The sequence below is a fragment of the Channa argus genome, chromosome 21 (genome assembly GCF_033026475.1).
Source record: "Channa argus isolate prfri chromosome 21, Channa argus male v1.0, whole genome shotgun sequence".
Lineage (NCBI taxonomy): Eukaryota > Metazoa > Chordata > Actinopteri > Anabantiformes > Channidae > Channa > Channa argus.
Window position 1 is genome coordinate 7,969,455 of NC_090217.1, and position 21,141 is coordinate 7,990,595.

At 41.2% G+C, this 21,141-nt stretch overlaps 1 protein-coding gene across 2 annotated transcripts in view; it reads right to left on the bottom strand.

Annotated features, from left to right (window-relative positions):
- Positions 1-542: 542 nt before the first annotated feature.
- sema3aa (sema domain, immunoglobulin domain (Ig), short basic domain, secreted, (semaphorin) 3Aa) overlaps positions 543-21,141 on the bottom strand; it is a 64,282-nt gene continuing 43,683 nt past the window's right edge. For both annotated transcript variants that reach the window (XM_067490476.1, XM_067490475.1), the window contains 16 exons: positions 18,286-18,446; positions 16,848-16,910; positions 13,397-13,516; positions 12,470-12,560; positions 12,259-12,378; positions 10,070-10,212; positions 9,831-9,945; positions 9,649-9,718; positions 7,244-7,388; positions 6,902-7,121; positions 6,501-6,592; positions 6,358-6,399; positions 5,971-6,128; positions 4,518-4,585; positions 4,273-4,421; positions 543-3,732 (listed from right to left, as the gene is read on the bottom strand). In XM_067490476.1, coding sequence (XP_067346577.1) covers positions 3,013-3,732; positions 4,273-4,421; positions 4,518-4,585; positions 5,971-6,128; positions 6,358-6,399; positions 6,501-6,592; positions 6,902-7,121; positions 7,244-7,388; positions 9,649-9,718; positions 9,831-9,945; positions 10,070-10,212; positions 12,259-12,378; positions 12,470-12,560; positions 13,397-13,516; positions 16,848-16,910; positions 18,286-18,444 — 2,475 coding nt within the window. In that variant the 5' untranslated portion in view covers positions 18,445-18,446 and the 3' untranslated portion in view covers positions 543-3,012. The remainder of the gene's footprint in view (positions 3,733-4,272; positions 4,422-4,517; positions 4,586-5,970; positions 6,129-6,357; positions 6,400-6,500; positions 6,593-6,901; positions 7,122-7,243; positions 7,389-9,648; positions 9,719-9,830; positions 9,946-10,069; positions 10,213-12,258; positions 12,379-12,469; positions 12,561-13,396; positions 13,517-16,847; positions 16,911-18,285; positions 18,447-21,141) is intronic.

Genomic DNA, 21,141 nt, shown 5'->3' on the forward strand with positions numbered 1-21,141 from the left:
CTTGCCTTGATAAATTACCACTGCATCTTTTTTCATGCATTACAGGATTTTCTGTCAATTATAAATGGTTGGCAGAACAGTGTTTCTGGAAAGACACACTTGGTTTGCAATTGATTTAGAAACACCAAGCCATAAGTACCTCAGTCTAATTATCCCTTCATGAAACTGATCTTGTTTTTTTTTTTGTCCAAACACAACGGGATCATCCATCCATCCATCCATTATCTGTCACCACTTATCCTATGTGGGCCGTGGGGGCGAGAAGAGTCTATCTCAGGGCCACAGAGAGACATACAAACAACCATTCGCACTCACGGGCAAACTGAGATTTACTAATTAACCTAACACGCATGTTTTTGGACTGTGGGAGGAAACTGGACTACCGGGAGAGAAGCCACACAAGCCCGGGAAGAACGTGCAAACTCCAAACAGAAAGAAGAGGGTCGGCCTTCTAGCTGTGAGATCACAGTGGACAAAATAACGGAAACACAAGCGTAACATACAATTCAACAATACCACAAACTGTATCTTTGAAAATTACCTCAGAGTTGGAAGAAGGCTTTATTTCAAAACCGCTTCAGATTTTAGGTATATGTATCTAATAAACACCAAAGTGGAAAAGTGTCCAAAACAAACAAACAAACAAAAAATAAACCTCATTACAAACTTGTCCTAAATCAATCATGTTGGCAATCCCTTAAATTTTCATCTAGTGCCATCATGTCCTATTTTCCAATATATTTTTTTTTTTGAGATGCAATACTGCGATGGTAAACATAGTAACTATTAACAGATACAGTCTGTAGCACCATATACAGTATACAATAAGTCCAGTCAGACGGAGCTGCTAGCTCGACTCTTTATACCTTTTCTATATAATCTGTGTGATATTACCTTTTGGTAACAATATAATTTAAAGCTTTTGCATCTGCTTATGTTGTCCCTTACTAAAAATGTATCTTTAGCCACATTTTTCTAGCAAATAAAACCTTTTTAAAACCAGGGCGAGAAATGTAGTTAGAGTGGGCAGTAACAGAGTGTGAAGGAACACACCCTATCCAGACATTTCTGACTGAAATGAGAACAAAGCAACATTTTTTCTGTTACGGAGATGTTTATTTAGACAACCGAATGCATGCCAGAAAGAGCCGTGTTACAGCAGCCCTCTCACCCAAAGGTGGGACATACCAAACGTCTGAGTTTTGGTACGGAACAATATCTGCTCTAATTTATTGCGTTGACACATAAGTCATGTCGTTTATTGAAGGGGCAAGGGAGACGTGGGGGGTGCCGGTGCTGAATCAAACGTGAAACAGCGTAGATCTTGAACGGCTGTGTCGTGAGCCGTTAATGTCACTGTTTTGGCAAAAGGACAAAAGTAATTCACACGTTGTTTTTAAGGGAACTTTACCTCTCACACAAAACACATAAAGAGACAATTAAAAAAGATGCACTTACTGTAGGTAGCATTCACATGCAGTATAACATGTCTTCTCCTCAGGCTAGATTTAACATTTTTCTCCACTATTTCTTACAGAGATTCACAGCTAATGTTTTTCCGTTTGGGGAATTATTTTACACATAATGGCTACTTGATGAATAAAAGACATGTTGGATGGGCCTGGAGAAAGGAAAACACAATGGATTTATCTGTTATGAAAGGCAAAAGAGACATAATTGTGCTTATCATTGGTGGGTTCTGAGAAAAACCCCTGGACTTAATTCACCTTTAAACCATATGTCACTAAATAGGGACACCCTGACACTTGGTCCATCAAAGTTTTCATAGTTGCTGTTGCCATTATTTCTCCAATATAGTGATGAGCCAAAAATACCATAATATCAAAAATAAATGCAACCCTTTCACAAAACACGAGCAATAAATAATAATCAAGTGGTGTTTTTGTACTGTATATGTACTGTATATACACAGAGAGTTAAGGTTGTTGTATATATGTACACAAAACAAGTAGCAGTCCATTTCAGACTGAATTCTTATCATAGCCTACAACTGGAATTTGTGTCCAGACTCTAAATCCCAGAAAAAGCTACAACATAATAACTTACACAGAATCCTTGGGAGCAAAGGGGATTATGCACAGTGAGACTACTATGTTGCCCCCCTCCCCCTGAAATTAGAAGCATTGCTTTGGAAAGGAAATATAAAACAAACATTTTAGGTTGGGTGTAAAAAAAAAAAAAGAAAAATCTCTAGAATTTCATAAAATAACTAGCTTATTAAAACATGACAACAACATGCACAAAGCTTTCCCAGCCTCAGGTGGTGAAGCACTTTCTCTGCACCACTGTGTGACTTTGCACTTTCTGCATGTTATAATGCTTGTGTTCGTTTTGGGGCCACTGGTCACCTCAAGGTGAATTGTAACCCTTTTTTAAACTCCCCTCTAAGGCTGCATTTTCTGTCTCGACTTGAAGGTCTAGATGCAGGGTCCTTTTCTCCTTGAACAGTTCTTCAAACTTCTTAAATCTTTGTAATCCTTTTTCATGTACACCAAGTTCACATGCTAAGGTCAAAGAGGGCAGCAGCTCGTAATGAATGCAAAAAACTCCATCAATGTCCCAGCAACTGCCTTCTCTGGACATTATGTCTATCTCCTAACCCACAAACCCTTTACTAAACATCTCTGTCCCAGTCCTATTTCTGTAGCTTATGTACATGAAGATGAAGTGATGCCAGGCAGTATCCTAGGCAACATGCCATATCCTCACACATTTATAATGAGCATTCCAGTTCCAGTTTCACCTGTTGCGCCTTGTCCACGTCACAGGTTATGTGCGTTTGTGTCTTTGAATGAGAGACTCAATGTGCAGTTAATGTATTTCTACCTAAAAAGTGTTTGAGATTTTTTTCTGGCTGTTGTTATGGGGAGGTCACTGAATCATATATTGGATACACAACCTATAGAATCTGCTTTGTGTGTAGATGTGTGAATGTGTGGGTTTGTGCTTGTGTGTAGATCTGCTTGCGTGTGTGCATCTAGGTGCTTCTTCTCAAACGCTACGCGGAGGTCTCTGAAGCTCGTGGGTCCTCCTGTTGCGTCCCTTCTTATTTTCCTGCACCCGTCTCCACTTGGCCGCATGCTGGCTGTTCACCCGAGCCCCCCCCACTACTTGGGAACCAGCAAGGCTGCCCTGCCCCTTCTGGCTGTTTTGCGTCTTCTGGTTGGTTTTAGGTGCTTGACCACTTAACATACCCAGATTTGGTTTGCCTTTCTGGGTATTCTGGCTACGTGTTGGCTCCTCCACCGTTGGAGCTCCAGCTTGGAGCCATGCCCTGCTCTGCGGCGGGCTAGCTTGCTGCTTCTGAGCATTAGGAGCCAAAGCTTTAGGCCGTACTGCAGAGCTGGATACACCAGTGCTGTCAGGTTTACCCTGATTATTGCCATTCTTCTTTTGTTTGCGCTCTTTCTTCCAAACTTGATCACAAAACTCCTCCACACTGTTGAGATCAGGGTGATCCAAGAGAGAGAGGAAATCTCTGTACCAAAGCTTGTGCTTGGCAGAGTGACCTGCTACGCCTCCTGCACTTGGAAACCCAGGCAGGATATCACCTAGTTTCTGGGCAGGGATGACCTGGAGGCTGAGGCGCTGCAGAGGCTGGATAAAACCATGTTCGACAGCCTGGCAGTGGTACACACCTGTGTCGGACTGTGTCAGACTGCGTATGAGCAGGCCCTGGTCTGTACGAAGGACTCGGTCATCTAACTTGATCTAAACAACAGAGAGAGAGAAAGTGAGAAATGATGAGACGTATGGTAGACTGACAGACTTAATAGGCCTCCACCTGGTGGGATGGAATTCAAACCCACGGCCTTCTGCATCCCAACCCAATGCTCTACCACTGATCTAGCAGGGCAATACGAGACATATCCTCATTGCCAGTGTCCTGCTATGCCGCTACTCAACATGTGGTAGTAGTGAAGGAGACGACAGTAAGGTAGCAAACACTGATGTAGGCAACAACATCCTCAAAACCATGGAACACAGAAATATACAACTTTTTCTAGGCCTCAAGAATAATTGGAATAAATGTAAATACAGTTTAAAGGGAAATTTCACAGGACACGTGAAGGCTACCAAAGAACAAACCTTTAAGAGCTTAGAATTGGATTTATTACAGTGACAACATTATTATAATTTGCTCTGTTATGATGCTGGATAAGCTTTCACACACAAATTAATTCTTAAACTAGACCTTCTGGATTATATCTTCATCTCCCATGTAGCTAAACTAACAGAGCCTATACACACCTCATGCTTGCGATCATCGTTGTGCTTCTGCAGCTGCCAGTAGATGAGGGCTCTCTGGGACTTGGGGCTGCACTCCAGGAACATGCTGCTGTTCTCCACACCAAACACGATCCTGTCCTCTACACTGCCTCCTAGGCCGTCCACATCATCTAGTTACACCCAAAAGAAACACAGAACAGACACTGACACGTGTGTGACGAGAAACAAATTCAAGTGCACGAGTTTGTGCAAAGTCCAATATCTACCGTGATGCTGAAGGTCTGAGCACTGGGAGAGAGGGTCTCCATTTCGGATGTCCTGACGTCTGGTTCGCCTGGGAGGAAATCACAATGAAATGATGCTGGCAACTGAAGCTGTGAATGTTGTATTAGATCTATAGTCCATAAAGGCAAATACATTTTCTGCTCACTGTACTGTTCAATTTCTGCCACTAGGGGGTAATGTTACACAATGGCGCTTCACGTTCAGCCTCACTCATATAAGAAACAGAGAGTGGGTATTTATTTAACCTTCACTCCACTGTTAAATCACATTGAAGAAAAAAAATAAACACTGGCAGAATGTAAGAAACATAAACCTGCAGAGCAGTGAAACAGTGTGGCTCATTGCCTTCTAATGAGCCGTTATTATGAATCACATATAGTAATGTTTCACCCCTGAAAAAAAAAAACAACCAAAAAAGGCTCTGTGATTTGTTTTTTCCATATGAAAGTCCACTATGTTTTTTTACTGCAAAGCCGAGGTGAATGTATCTTCTCTGGTTTAAAATCTCTACGGAATCATTATACAGTATGTGTTCAAATTCACCGCACAAAATAAGGCCACCGTCCTCTCTTCCTTACATATTTGGATTTCCTCTCTGTCTATTTCTCAACACATGTCCCCTTTCTGCACATTCCTGTCTTTCTTGCCGTCTGAGCACGTGTGGGGCAGAGTGCCTGCTTCACATTCTGGGAGGAAAAAATATTTGCAGCGTAGAGAAGAGCTGAGAGGACTTGGTCCTGGCCTTAACGATGGGGTGTGCCACCTCCTCTGTAACCATGCCAAGCTGAAGTATACCCATTGGCCTACTTCTGCTATGTGTGAGAAGTTCTGGATGAATGAAATGCAGGGGTGTAGTGCAGTGTGTGTGAGGGCTGTAATGGTCGGCAGAGGGTAATTTGAGGGTGTGTATGTTCGTACCTCCTGGCTGCAGGGTGAAGTGGTCAGACAGCTCCTGTTGGCTATAATTTTGTGTGTGTGTGTATGTTCCAGTGTGGCTGTAGAGTGACAGGACCACAATTCAGAACAACTGATACTGGCAGGAGTTAGAGTGTAACTCAGGTTTTTGGATTGTACATCTTGAAAGGATTACTAATGTGTGTATGTGTTTTTAATGACTCTTTTTGGGACTGTGTAATATCCTTTCTCCAGATTACTTCCATAGTGAATTGTCTGGCATATATTGTGTATCTGCGTACGTCAATGGGCCAGTGGAAGACTGAAGTCGAAGAAATAGAGTAGCGTATTGAGATGCCCTTGAGCTAAGCATTTAAATGCAATTGCAAAAAGAGACTACAGGTGTACTGATAACTCCCAGGTGTGACTGCATGTGACGACAGTAATACAAAGGCAGGATCTTACGTCAACGAGCATGCAGGCTCAGTAAACCCACTGATGACTAATAAAGGTTTCAGAAGAATGTGTCAGTGCTTTTACCTCTTGGCAGTGGGAAAGTATCTTGAGCACTCAGTGCCGTCCCAGGCGCAGTAAGGGTCTCTGGCCAGGCAGCACTCAGCGCAAGCTTTCCCATACACCTCACAACGGTGTAAAGACATCTGTGATACACCCAGGGCTGAGCCAAGGTACAGCTGTTGCTGTGGGGGCCAAAAAACAGCAAAGACATAAAAAATTGAATGCTCCTGTGTGGCTCCGTTGGAAAGGTTGTGGATGTGGGTTTGGTTCTCTGTAGGCACATTAGATCTTTGTTTTTGGATATCAGTGTTTGTTTTAAAGCCCAGAAGCTCTCACATTTTGTTTTCCTTGGATTTGTAACCTTGTCAACAACTTTTGGATACACGATTAAGTGTGAAAACAAGTTTCTACCTGCTTGGTCGACAGCTCCATTGCAGTTATTGGAGTGGGCTCCTGTACAAACACACAGACACGACTCTCAGTTAAATAAAGATCATTTCTAACTGAACGTCAGCTCCATAAATGTTGTTAGCACTCAATTTTCAATGTCATACCCTAAAGACAGTCATTTCTTCCAGCACCACCTCTTCCAGGTCATGCCAGCTCTCTCTGGGAATTGTCACCACCTTCAGCACTGTTCCCATATCTAAAAGACAACAAACAGACATAATAGGTTAATACACAAATCAATCACATGTATCTCATAAGTGTGTGTTTAAGTTGCCATTTGAATTAAGGTAATACTTAATAATACTAAATAAGGTAATTACTGTAAAATATGATATGATGATCAGTCTTCTTCTTTTGAGTAGAAAATTCTAACAATCACCTTTAACATGGAACTGTGACTAATCTCAGTCAAAATCTATTTCTAAGAATGAAACAACACCTTTTGACGACCAGACTGACATGAAAATTACACGTTAAAGCATACAGCAAATAAATGGTGCCAAACCTGTGCCAATAAACATGACATCATACTGTCCGTCCTCTGCTTCAACTCTGTCTACCACCAGCTGCGAGAACTGGTAGTCCACATCTGTCCGAACCATGATGGGTCGACCCCCTATTGGGTGCACTGGGTTGTACATGGCTGGGTGCCCCCTGGCAAAGGTGATGACATCATCAGGAAGGTCTTTCGTCGAGTCAAAACCTCCAAATGTCTTACTGGGACACTGAGGATGAGACAATCATAAATCACAAATTCAAGAATGTAAACCGTGATATGCATTTCTGCTGTAAAACGATTCAAAACTCCATGTAAATGTACTGCTTTTGTGAACAATGAGTTACTCACAGTGCCAGGGCGAGGATAGGGCACCCGCCCTTGGAAAGGCACCCACTGGTAGTTTGGTCCATCTCTGTGAGCATAAGGACCGAGGAAAACCCTCCTAATATCTGCCATGTTGTACATACACACTGCTGAGCCTTTAAATATATTACTGTGAAGGATAAAAGAGAGAGGGAAAAGTACAAGGAGGAAAGGATGAAAAGAGGGAGTGGGGGGAGTGAAATAAAGAAAGCAGACAGAGACAAACAGAGGGGATTTATAAATGATAAGTCACAAGACAGGGATTAGGAGCTTGTGAAATACTGAAGAAAGACAACAAAATGACCCTTCATCGCACAAAGACTGAGGGGAGCAAGGTTGTCGTTACCTAAGTACGGGAATGACAGATTGGAACTTCTCTTTGATTGCTTCCAGCCTCTTGAGAACAGACAGGAATTTGGGCGCACCACCAACAGAACAGGAGAGCATATTTGAAATCCCCTCCAATATTTTGCGAGTGCTTGCTTGAGCCAGATGGGTGGATTTTGCTGTCACTAGCCAGCCAAGGTCCTAACAGGCAAGGTCAATCAATTGTAGAAAGAATAAGGAAAATGATGTGGATTTTATTTCAATTTATAGTCTGTTCCGGGTCATCCAGGAGACAGCAATTTGAGCTGTGACTCATTTAAATGGAGAATTTGGGAGTTCCACATGAATAATCCAAGATATATATTCCACATGAGTTGTTAAAATATTCATGTGGAGACGAAGTAAGCTGGCTGTTGGCTCTTGGTACCATCAAGTACCTTAACCTCTGACTATGTAAGAGGGGATCTGTTTCACAATTTTATAAATGTCCTTTTATTTGCTTGTAGGCTAAAATGTCTTTGAGTTCATTCATCAACTTCATTCATCGCTTTTTACAGATGGCAGATTTTCATTTGGAGAGCAAAACCTTGCGATTGGAAGAAGCGAATGTTTTTAGTAAGATTTGGGGCAACCTTTGTCTTGCTGACTGCAATGGGAAGTTGTATCAGGCTAATTAGGGATGTGGCAGGCACACACAGTACAGGAGCCGACAGTACTCACCAAAGCATGGAAGATGAATGGATTAACATTTGAAAATGTTAATTACAGAGAAATTCAATTAACTCCAGGGGCAAGAGAAAGGCATTCCAATATCTCTGCTTAAGCATGTGTTTGTGTGGATACACCAGTTTAAAAGAAAGACACACAATCCCACAAAAATGCACACACACAGACACACACACACACAAATAGAGGTAGAATCAAACATTGATCTGTCAGTGGCAGCTTCTTTGTGCCTCATTAAGCAATGATATTAAAAGCTGGTCCCTCGGAATCTCTGCTCTATTCGTCTCTGAAAACCGGCCACTTAGAAAACCAATTAAAACACTCTAATTCCTCAATGCCCCCTAATTTAATTTTAAAGCATGCATGTGTGAGTGTGTGTGTGTGTGTGGGCACACATGTGGGTACGTACTGTAGGTGTACGCCCACCAGTGTGCCCCGACCTCTTAGTTTGAATTCATTCCAGAAAGCTGAGAAAAACCCATACGAGCCTTGTGATGCAAGGAGCCTGTCAGTACGGTTTAGCTTGTGCGGCTGTTCTATTCAGCGTGTCTTATCATTAGCGGTGATTGATGGTGAAGTGTTTGTCCTGCTTTCAAAGCAGTTCAGGCACACTGCTGGACACAAAATACCCCCTCCTCTATTCCAAATGCAAATTCATCATCATCATGATAAGTGCCACCATCTGTGCCATTTCAACTCACTTATCTGCCTTGCTCCATGCCTTCACTTCTCTGCATGCTTCAATAGAGCCGCACCCGCCTTCTTAAAACCCCATTCAACGCTGGGGCGGCGGCCAGGGGAGAGACATACGTTTCTGCTGAGTGAATATCGTGTTTCTCTCGCTCCCTCTTGCTGCATAATCTGATTTCCCTACAAGCCTCTGCCAAAGTTTCATGAAAAGAGGGGACAGGTAGCGGGTAACCGGCTAAAAGCAATCTTCAATCTGAATCGTAGGGAGGGGTACTGTACGAGAGGGAAAGAAAGTCACCTGTAAGTGGATTATGGGATGGGAAGCACTGTCTGGAAAATTTGACAAGGGCATACCATCCGGCTGTGTCACTCAAAATGGTTAGGAAATTACAGATAAAGGAGGAGACTAAAGGATGTGAGGAGGAAGACTTTTTGAAATGAAATATGAAGCGCGTGTGTCTTCTAAATACAGGGGAAATAACTGTCCAGGACAGCTGCCCGATGAACATCTATATTCTTCTCATCTCCTAGCAACAAATCAACAAAATAAAAACGATACTACCAGTATCTGTCAAGCTACTGGAAAATACAAGCCAGTGCATGCACATTTTGTATGTCATCATGAAAGGATTTGGGCTAGATTGTACCTGGATGTTGTGAATACAGCGTAAATAACTGGATTCTTTGGGTCCTTGGAGCTCATGAGAAACACATCCTCTGAAAATACAAAACAGGAATGGGTAAAGCCAAGGATTTTCACCAGCAAAGAAAGTTGATCTGAGTGAGTGAGGTTATCTTTTCTTCATATTTAAACAAAGAATGCACTTACGCAGCTCATCAAAGTGCGTATCAATGCCATTGACCCCAGGCACCGAACACAATAACCGGGCCTTGAGGAAAGTGGTCCACTTGTTCACCAGACTCCTGTGACCTCCCATATCATTCTGTAACAACATCTTTTTGTAAGCTCTTAGTCAATACGTACTTACAATATAATGCAGCTATATAAGAAATGACAAGCTTTCCATTGTAGAGTAAACTGTGACTTTGTAGTGTATGTGTTGTTACCTTACACAGTTGTCCTATCCTGGCGATGGTAGCCTTGCCAGTGTGCTCTCCATCCATTGCGTTCTCTTTAAAAAAGAGAAAGATCTTGTCGTCTTCAGGATTGTCACTCTCCGGGATTAAGTGTACACCCACGAACCTAGGGTCTAAAAGAAAAAGAATATTAAAACCAGAAAACTTTACCAGCAGTGAATACATTGATACGGACAAATGTGTCCAAACACGAACTGAATCACACACAGAATCACCTACAGAGGCGTCATTTTACAATTCAACCTCTGTCCCCAATGACAAGCCTTTCACCCCTATTTTACACCTCTAAATCCAATCCCCCGTGATATTCTCCAGTCACGGCTCAGCAATAACAGCCATTCACTTTACACCCCAGTGTTACAGTATCTGACTTTACCCCAAGTGAGTACTCCAAATCCAAATCCCACATAACCCCTGTCTCTGGACCACATCCTCGCAAACACACATGGCTCTGATTGTCCTGGGTAAAACTTGAATAACTGTATCTGTGATTTAAGCGCTGGAGGAAATCAAAGCTAAAATGGGCAAACTCGGGCCTCGGGGCTGGGATATCTCTAGACATGAAGGGGCAGAAATGAAAAGTGGCCGCAGTCACTGAGGCGTCGTGGCGCGTAAAACGAGCCTGTGCCTAAAAGCTGGGGGGTTAGCTGCAGAGAAACAAGTAGTGCCATGTTACGCCTCTGTGGCCATTTAGGGTATAGAGTAGCTGTGAAAAAGGAGAGTGTGGCCAAAGTGGAAAACAGATTTATAAGCGCTGTGAGGGTGTGAGACTTCTGGTATGAATGATGTGTACCCCACACACGCCTCTTACCCCTATTGAGAATACAATTAAATGAACACACTCATAAATTCATCTCTGCATGTGTCTGCGTACAAAAGCAGGCTGCTGCCAATGACGTACAATTTATTACATTTAATTCCCATCAAAAGGCCAGTTTATTCAGAGGGAATTTAATCCAACCTCTATGTAAGTGAGAGGGCATTAAAAGGTTAAGAGATGTGTAAATGAAATGCACAAATCAAGACTAGCAAAGCCAAGCTACTGTCTGACCCTAATTCCTTTTAGAATAAGCTGCAATTAAAGATTGATTTCCAAGTTTCTCTCTTGTTACATTTGAGTACCATGTAACCTTGTTGATAAAGACTCAATGGAATACCACCATTTCGGTAATCCATGCAATTACAATACCCTCTTTGAGGAGAAGGAGTTAGATGTTGCTGAATGGATACAATCCCCCAGTGCATTCGTTTGAACGAGGTGAAAGATCGACGGGGATTAAACCAGTAACAATGACTTCTCCTTTTAAATAGCTCTTTATTAATACGTCACAGATATCAGCACTGCAGAGACCAGTGTTTGTGATTTTCGATGGTGCCAGGGGAGGGACGTGGGGGTGGTGGCTGAGGGGAGAGGAATTTGACTCCACTACAGGAAAACAGCTGAGAGCGGATTAGTTCTGTGGGAAAGAGGGGAAAAAGGGATGGCACAGCTTGAGGGAATGGTTTAAACTGACCTTTTGTGGCTCCCTAAGTCCTCCACAGTGCCGAAAGATAATCAGACAGTTAATAACGCTTACGGCCGCTGTAATCATACTAACACAGGCAAATCCAGTAACTTTGTGAATGGGCTTCGATATCTGATGCCTGCACATGAATGGAAATAACTGGAGACTTGCTTGTGGGAGAATTTGATACTTCTAAGTCTGCTGAATAGCTATAATGTTAGTATTCTATCTCAAAACTAGCCATAACAAGGGTTTACTTGGACTGTATATGGGACTAATGCGGTTAATGTTGGCCAAACGTGTCCAACTGTACTTTCATAGTAATGTTTGGGATGTTTGAAAAGATGGCGTTTCTGCCGCCTAAACACTGAACGTTTACATTTTCGCTGTTTTCAAGTTTTCACTGATTGAAAGAAAACCCAGGAAAGACAACAAACTGAAGAGAGGAAAGCGACAAAGCCCAGTTATTTAATTTAACAATAGGAAATTATTATCTTGATGTCTGGGAGAACACACACAGCCCCTTTTATAAAAAAGATAAAACTGTACAATATATAATATTGTTTATTTTACAGGAAAACTTATTCCTTCCATGGTACAAATTCTTTCCAACATATTTCTATGCAAGTAAAAATAAAACTTTTTTCTTTTTACCATTAAGCCATCTCGAATCATGCTGCTCTGTTCTGATTGGATGATGGTCTCCCAGGGTACGGAAAATGGCAAAGTCCCTTCCCATGAAATCAGCAGACGTGCCCGAGTACAGCTCCCCATCTTTGGTGACAAAGTATAGTTAGGAACAAATGGCCAGTTCTGAAGTGAATGTGTACTTCCTGGAACTAATCAAACCGGAGAACAAACTCACCGATGAGAAGCGAGGCCGAGAGCATTTTGGGGTCATAGGGGCTTTTCCCGCGGCCGTTCTCAAAATGTGAGGCCAGTCGAAAGGTGTTTTCCTGTGGAATGGGTCAAAGTTCAAAAAGAGGCCAGTGAAAGCCACATTAAGCCCGGTTAAAGGTACATTTATAGCCTGTGTTTCAAATTACAACAAACATTGCATGCTACTTTTGGAATGGGATGCACAAAGGAATATAACTTATACTTTTTTGTTAAAGAAAAGCTTTAGTGTCTGCAACTGTGGAATTAAAACAATGGGCAGAAACCTAGTAGCATGCAGTAAAAGCACAGCTCAAAATCTTTAAGTTACAAAAGAGAATTCCGATTCAGTTTTCTTTGAATCAATTACTGACAACATCACTTTAAACAAAAGGAAACACATGCAGGGTCTTCTGTACTTTAAGACCTGCATGGTGCATAGATTCAGGTCCTAACCATTGTTGGACTGTGAAGCCCATGCTGGCACATTGATTAACTTGTAGACCTTTACCAAGATGACTGATTAAACTTTCATGTAGGGGAGAGGCTGCTTCATATCTGATGGCTGCAGTCAAACCAAGTAGTTACCACTTTTTCTTTTTTTTTTTACACACCTCTGCACAAAGCAAAACGTTGATGAGAAGGTAATCAATGAAGAGAATGTATACTGCTGTGTTTGACAGAATAGCGGATGCCTGTGAGCATATGCTCTGCAGCCAGGAGCAGTCCACAGGTTTCTTTAAAAAGAGAAACAATACTGGACTTTCTCTTTCATCAGTTTACTACAGCACTGGTGTCATTGTAAACGACTTCTTAATGAAAGCTCAATAGAAATGTAAATTACTTTTTGCATATATATAACTGATTAAAACACACAACATTTGGAGATGTAACATTAAGGCACAGAATTTATTACCTCTGCCCTCTTGCCCATTTCCAGATAGGCACAAATGGGGTGGAAGGCTCCTGTCCCACAGATGTACAGGTGGGTCTGGTTGAAGGGCTGAAGAACCCGGATGAAGTTAGAACACTCTTTCTAAAAAAGTAACAAGAACATGTAGATTTAAATGCATTTTTTGAAATGATATATCCTCTTTGTTGTAAACCTGGCAGAGTAGTATATTATATAGCTTTGCACAGCACACAAACCTATTAGGATTGTAATGAAAGAGCTTGCATACTATATGTAAGCTATAAACTCTGCACTGCTAACCCCCACCCCCATATCATAATATTTAAACTAGGTTTTATCCTTTAGAAAAATAACGTTGACACGCTTAATGGAGAAAAGGTCTAATGTGATTAAACTGAAAATACAGACTAACGGAAAGAGATGAATAATGGAGAATAGGGAAAACCCTGGTTGGATTTTTTTTGTTCTAATGCTGGGACTTTCCAACTGGTTTGGAAAACACTGTACAAAAGTCTCTTTCGTGTAAATCCCACCTGTAAGTCAAATCAGGCAAGTCTTCCTCAGATCTTTAATGATCCATATGTTTGAATTTACTGAGGGTATTTAGGTTGGCTCACCAGTACTCTTGATAGTCCCAGTGGTGTGAGACTGTTTATTAGAGCAGTAATCAGCTGGATTGGTAAATGTAGGAGCGCTATTAGCAGCCTGCAGGAGTAGAGTTGGCCACATGTGTTTAAAAGATTAGGCTGGGGTTTGCCTAATTATAAATACGTACATGCTGAATATCCACCTAACAAATAAGTACACATTTGCTTGGGGATTTGGAAATGCAGCACAAACAACACATCACCTGCAGACAGCAAATTACCCTTTTTTCTCCCTCTTCTCTTGAACACATGTATCTCTACATGCTTCTAAACCTCACAGACATTTCAGTTTGATGATTTGATGATGTCCCTCCTATGAGACATAAATGGTTGCAAGGCCTCAGGTTGGGCCGATGACATTTTCCAGAGCAACAACAAATTAACTCTGGCACTGCACAGTGCAAAGCCTTTTCCAAAAAAAAAAAAAAAAAAGAATTTCCTGCTGTTATTCAAAAACTCTTGTTTCAGCTCAGACTGTTTCTCTGCCACAGTAACTGCTTAAAGGAAACAGTGGACATTTGGGGAAACTATCATATCTGTACACCTAATATAAAGAAAGACCTGCCTAATATGTACAAAAATACAAGTATAAAAACAACAGTTTGCAGGTTTACAAAGGGTTATGTGTTTTTTAGCAGGGTGCAGTTGTATCATAGCTGTATCATCACCTTTTGCTTGTCAACCAAAGAAGATGTTAATAAGTCACTGCGCCAATGTTTTGTACAGACTACACAAATGAAACACACCGTAATTAGTAATGTAGAAGTGCTGGCAGACAGACTTAGTCCTCTACTGAACAAGACAGATGTATTCCTGTGTTGTTTTCCAACTTTTGTGCTAAGTTAAGCTACCTGGCTGCTGTGCAGACAGAATATTTTCAAGATTCTTCAACTGTTTGTATTATGAAATTTGATTCAGTCATTTTGTTCCACTCAGTTTTGCTCTAACATCTATCATACTTAGCATGCTAGCTGGTTATTTTCTAACTGACTGGACTTTACTCAAGTATTTAGCACCTTTCAACTGTGCATGTTATTATTAACCCACAATCCCAACAGAGTTTGCACACTTTAGCCACAGTGCTATTGCTGAGTTCACAGAAGAAGATGAAACTTGCAAGATGTCTTGTGGCTGACCTCAATCCTACACGTCTGTGTGTATGTGACTGTGTAACTTAATGACTTTACCCTCTGTGTTTCCTACTGCTGAACAGCGGGATCACATGTCCCTTTCACATCATTCTCACGCCCTTGTTATATGCATTTCACCAACTCCTATAATCCTACCTTATGCCAGCTCTGTTTAGGATTTTACATGGCTGTCTTTAAGTTAGACTCATTTACTATGTGGTAGGTAGATTGAACCTAAACACTGACAGATGTGAGTTACGCAAGTCACTCTGTCTTGCCCTAAGGTGACAAATGGTTTCCCTGATCACAAACCATGTCATTATGTGAAAACCACAACACCCACAGAGGATAAATGAGTCATTATTGGATAAAATTAATGACTCTCCTTGGACTGGGTATTGATGATGACTTTCCATGGGAGAAATGGGTGGACAGATTTGTCTGTGGCTTTATATATATGGATGAGTTAAGTCAATTTTAAGATTATGCTGGGGTTTATAACTGGATATGGAAAATGCGATGGAAATGTAAAATAACTCTGGACTATTATTTCTTCCCTTAATATTTGTAGTAGTTGGAGAAACAATTGAAAATCAGGCAATTCTACAAAATTATGAATCTACATAATCTAGCAGTATCTGAACCCTTTGTTCACTGAATCAATGCTATAACATGTTACACGCTCATCTTGCCAAGGAGAATGATACAGTCATCAGGCATTCTCGATGGGTTGGGGCAGCTGTTACATTTGTTCTACGGCTGTAAATTGTGGTTTGGAGAAATGCATCTCTTTGGGAGCTCTGAATGCTTTAGTAATGTCCTAATCAAGGCCGCTCCGTGCTGCACTCTAGCTCTGCTCTCACTGCCTCATTTTCAAGGGTAAACATTTTCACAGCACGCAAATGCCTCATCATTGTGTTCTGTGTTAGTTTGTGTTGCCAGAACTGTGTGAGGGAGCGAAGGTGCAGTTTTGCTTGTGTAGTTGCGAGTTTGTTTGCGAAACCCGAAAAGCTGTTGGAACTTCTGTGATTTAAAAGGACTATGTGATGCTTGATAATCCTAAAAAGCCCGCAGCCCCTGCACTCGAGAATCATCCAGCCATGAAATTAAGATCAGATATAACAAACAGAGGGCCTATCCAAATGGCAACACAAAAGATAGAGTAACACACACAAACAGCATTGTGCACACAAATAAAGTCGGTGGCCTGTAGCATGTGTTCAGCAAATTTGCGCAGAATTGCACATGTGAGCAAATACGCAGCACCAGATAATGAGAACTCAAACAATACACTCCTACATAAATATGCACACTGCACACACTCTGAGTCACATACATACGCATACTCCCAACGTTAAACTGTGCATCACAGAAGCAAGGTAATCCGTCATTGTCCTCGTGCCATCAAGACACTGTGTGCACCTTATTGAGAATGGACATCTGTTGTCTAGTGTGTGTTCAGTTGTGGGTTTGGGGGATGGTCTACAGAGACAACAGTGTACCAGAGGTGAGACACTATCACTGTTAGGTGATCTAATTTCCTGCCTCTCTACACTATACTGTGCTTCTTTGGATGCTGGCTCCAAACACCTACTTCTATGTTGTCTGGTGACCAAAACACAAATCCTACAGGAATTTGAAGAATTGCTAATGTTTCTATCATGACTGTGGACTTACCCCAAGGTCCTTCCCTGCCCACTTGCATTCATCCCTCTTAGAGGCGGTGGCTGGCCATGCAATCTGTGCAAAATGAGAAAAAGACAAAGTCACGCTAGGAAGACAGTGAGTCAGTGTAACGAGGACAGCAAGATGGCTGAAATTCCAGGAGAATGACTTTGGATTTGTCATGTTGGATGTTGACAATTCCTAGTTTACTTCTTTTTTCTCTTTACCACATTTCACACCACCAGTGTTAGTAATACTGTCCATTTATAAAACTCTCTCCCTTATAGAGTGCATTTAAATCAAAATGAGTTTAGGTGACTTAGACTGGTGACTAGGTGACTTAAATTAATATGAAGACTTAAAAATGCACCAGGTTTGTGTGAATTAAATATGATAAATCACGTAGAAGCAATATTAGCCTGTATATTGCACTTGTTGGGTCAATATACACATTTTATGTTGTATACAAGTGGGTTCTGTTTCAAATTATGGGATTTAAAAAGTTAAACTCCTTTCTGTGGGTCAAATCCTGAGCATATGGTTGTACTTTCAGTTCAAAAAAGAAGTGAAAGAAGGCTTTTGCTACTCTTTTTTTGAAAGAGATAGGACTCATTGTCAAATAAATAATGGCTTTGTAAAATCCCTTAGGCAAATCCTTATGTGGCCCCTGGTGTCACATGAGTTATAAACACACATGGAGTATATGAGTGTGCATGTGTGAGCTATAATGAGTAGGCGAACATGGTTATATTCTTAACAATTTGGTGCAGTTGAATTCACCTTATTGCTGGTGGCCACACAGATGTAAAAGGGCAATGGAAATGTATGCACATGCATGCACAGCCATTATGGCCATACAATGCACGCACACATTGTTCATTCTATTCCTAGACTTTATCTGCTCTGTAAATCAGCTGAGTTTCCCTCTCTTGTAAATCAGCATCACACATTTCAGGGTAATTACATTAGATTTGCTTAATCACTGATTTTTTGGTCTTTATCTTATAATGATGCAAAAATCGGAACAAAAAAGGAGGAAGAAAAATTACACGTCCATGCCAAGGGCAAAAGATTTCAAAGACACACTCTTCCTCTCTGAATTGACTATGCATGTTTCAGCACTTTGATTCTCCTGTTCAGCCCTGTGCAGCCTGCAGGCAAGTCTTGTATGTCTATGATAGCAGCCCGAATCAGATAAAAAGACTGTTAACCTTGTGCAGGTGGAGTAATGGAATTATGGACAGCCCTGTCTGGACTGAGACAGACTGAGGGAGGGATGGAGGGAGGGGGAGAAAGAGAGGAGAAATGAACTCCAGAGGGATCAGCGGTGAGAATAGAAGAGAAGAGAAGATCAAATAACATCATGCAAAAATAAAAAATAAGAAATAAAAACCCACACTAATCTACTGAAACTGTAACTACAAAGAATTTGACTACATCTAAATCTCACCTGTTTGTGGTCTCTGTTGATGTTTACGAGGTCAAATGAGAAGATGTGGTCCTCAGCTCCAACCAGCAGTCTCCCACGTTCCTCATCCAACAGGAAAGCATCGTAGCTTGAGCTGTTGGCCAAGCCATTGAAGGTGATGAGGTTACTGGACTCTAACATCTCTGGAAAAGAAGCACAAGAAATAGACTTTATTTATCAGTAAACGTATAAAGTAACATTTTCATACATAGTGAAGTCAGTAAATAAACAATTTTACCACTTGAGGTTAAATATTTAATGACATTTTATACTCAGATTATTCATGGCTAAAATCCATGTAGTAAGTTATTTACACTCAACTCACCTTTCATTCAAACATGTCACAAATATGAACTGTCACACACACAGACACACATCAGTCGGGTATAGCGTGAGACACTAAGAGTGAACACAGCATGTCCCAATCAGGGACACAGTTCGGACTGCTCAGCCGTGTGATTGGTTGAATAATTCATATGGAGTCTGGGCCAGAGGTAGGCACTGCGTGTAAGTTAGTATGTGTGGGTGTATGTGTGCAGCATCTATTTGCGAATGGGTTATTATGTAAATTGACAAGAGTTTGTGACTGCACATGCACTTCTGCACATGGTTCCATTCAGGATTACAATGCCCTGAAACAATATGCGCACTAGCTAAAAGGAAACCAGCATAAAACTTTACATATGGGCTAACATCTAGGCAGAGCACTCACAGTTAACGTTCTGCCAAAGAGGATGAGTTCCATTGACTCTGAAAAATAGCCTGCGCTAAGAAAAAGTATATTAACAAAGAATAAAACACCCTTTCTGTGAACAGGTTATATTACAATTTTAATGTCCTTCAAATGCTAATATGTACAGCGTCTCACACCATTTTCTGTGCACAAGTAGGACAAAATATTCAATTTATATTCACATATCACTTTGCACAAGTACAGGCTTAAGTTCACAGAGAGTAGCCAGTGATCATTTGAGAGTTCAAGGCAATATATGAACAAACCAGAATATCTATCTTTCTTCATTCAACATTAGAACTAAAATGAGTAGAAAAGTTGATCCACCTAGATTAGACAATCTGTTACAATTTCTTATTCATGATATTAATTATCATGCAAAGAATATCACACATTCTCTGGTTGCTGCGTTTAAAATATGATCTTTTGCAGCATTTCTCAGTTTCTTTGTCTCACACTAAATTGAATATCTTTGGAATTTGAATTCTTGAGAAAAAAATAAAAATAAGCCATCACCCAATAATTAACACAATCATGTATTATTTCATAATTAAAAAAAGATGTTTCTATTGCGGGGAGGCCAAGCTGAACAGAATATCTGTCTTTAATTAAACAGATTGAACAATGTAATATCTTACTAACAGAACAACAGCTCTTACGACAAACACCAACACCAGCCCATTTTGCTCTGTAAAATACAATTGTAGCTCAATTAAATTAAATAAAACTGAATGAATCCATTCATAATCTGCCTCTGGTTGTTCTGCCGAACACAGAACATGTGCTCTATATTTGCACTTTGTCTACAGTCTTCTGGTACATCACCCTCACCCTATCTATCATACTTCATAATCCATTATCATCAGTTTCACCAAATACACTATAGTAAGGACACACACAGGCACACAACACAGAAAAAACAATATAAGCACACACATGTGCACACAAGCACACACACACAGACACACACATACAGTATATATACACACACACACACACACACACACAAACACATATATATAAGCGTGCAGTCCAGTGTATTGTGATCTCCCTGCACTCCCTACAAAGCTCTGATTGATGGGCTGCTATAGGAGCCATCTGTGCCCACTTGCAGTGTGTAAGATCTTGGACATCTGTGTCTACATAAAAGAAGGGATTGATGGGAGATGGCGATGGAGGAAGTGGTGTGTCAAACCATCTCTGTGTATCGAGTGCCACTGGGGTGGATGCAGACTGCGAGAGGGGAGCGGCCGTCACCTAAGAAAGACGTTTGCAGCTCATCTGCATCAATTGGGCTGCAGTTTGAGGCTAAGTTTGAGGCTAAGGAAATGGAGTGGGTGGGTGTGGGCATGAATGGAGGTCTGTGGATGTGTGTTTGTGTGAGAATTTGTACTGTACCACAGATGGGTTGAGCGTATGTGTGTGGGTTTCAGTGTGTGTAGGTATCTTGTTTCCTACACCGGCCATTCCATGCTAACCCACATCATGGCAGTCACATTTATACAAAATCACTGCCACAAAAGAGGCAATGCTACAGTACCACACCAGCAGATTACTATTGTAACAGGAAATTAAACGTCCACATTTTTAGATGTTTTTTAGAGCAATTTGGTTGTAGTGGTGTCCAATCAGATAGACCTCATTTTTCTCACTTTACCAATCAGACCTGACATTGCATGGTCAGGAAAGAATTTAGAGGAGGGACGTAAGGAACTGTTATTTCCATTCGACAAAACAACCGTGGAGGTCTTTGTATGTTTGAACTATGAAGTAATAAAAAAAGGAATATGGCAGAAGGCCAGGAGAAGAGAATGCCAGATATTGACACACAGGGACAAACAGTAAATGAACAAACCAGAGAACAAATAACTATTGCCATTCTTTTCTCTCTATTTTCACTTAGGAGAGATTTTTCTCACAATTTGCTGGAAGACAAGTGATGACTTGTATCAGCTGAAAATGAGATTCTGAAGCTAGACCTAAGGGCTGGGAGTATGCTCCAAAATGGCAGCCACTGAGGTCCGTCACGAAAGGTTTCCCCCAGATGGGCCAAAGAAAAGAAAAGCACACACACGCATACTTCAACACGTGGTGATCTCCGACAA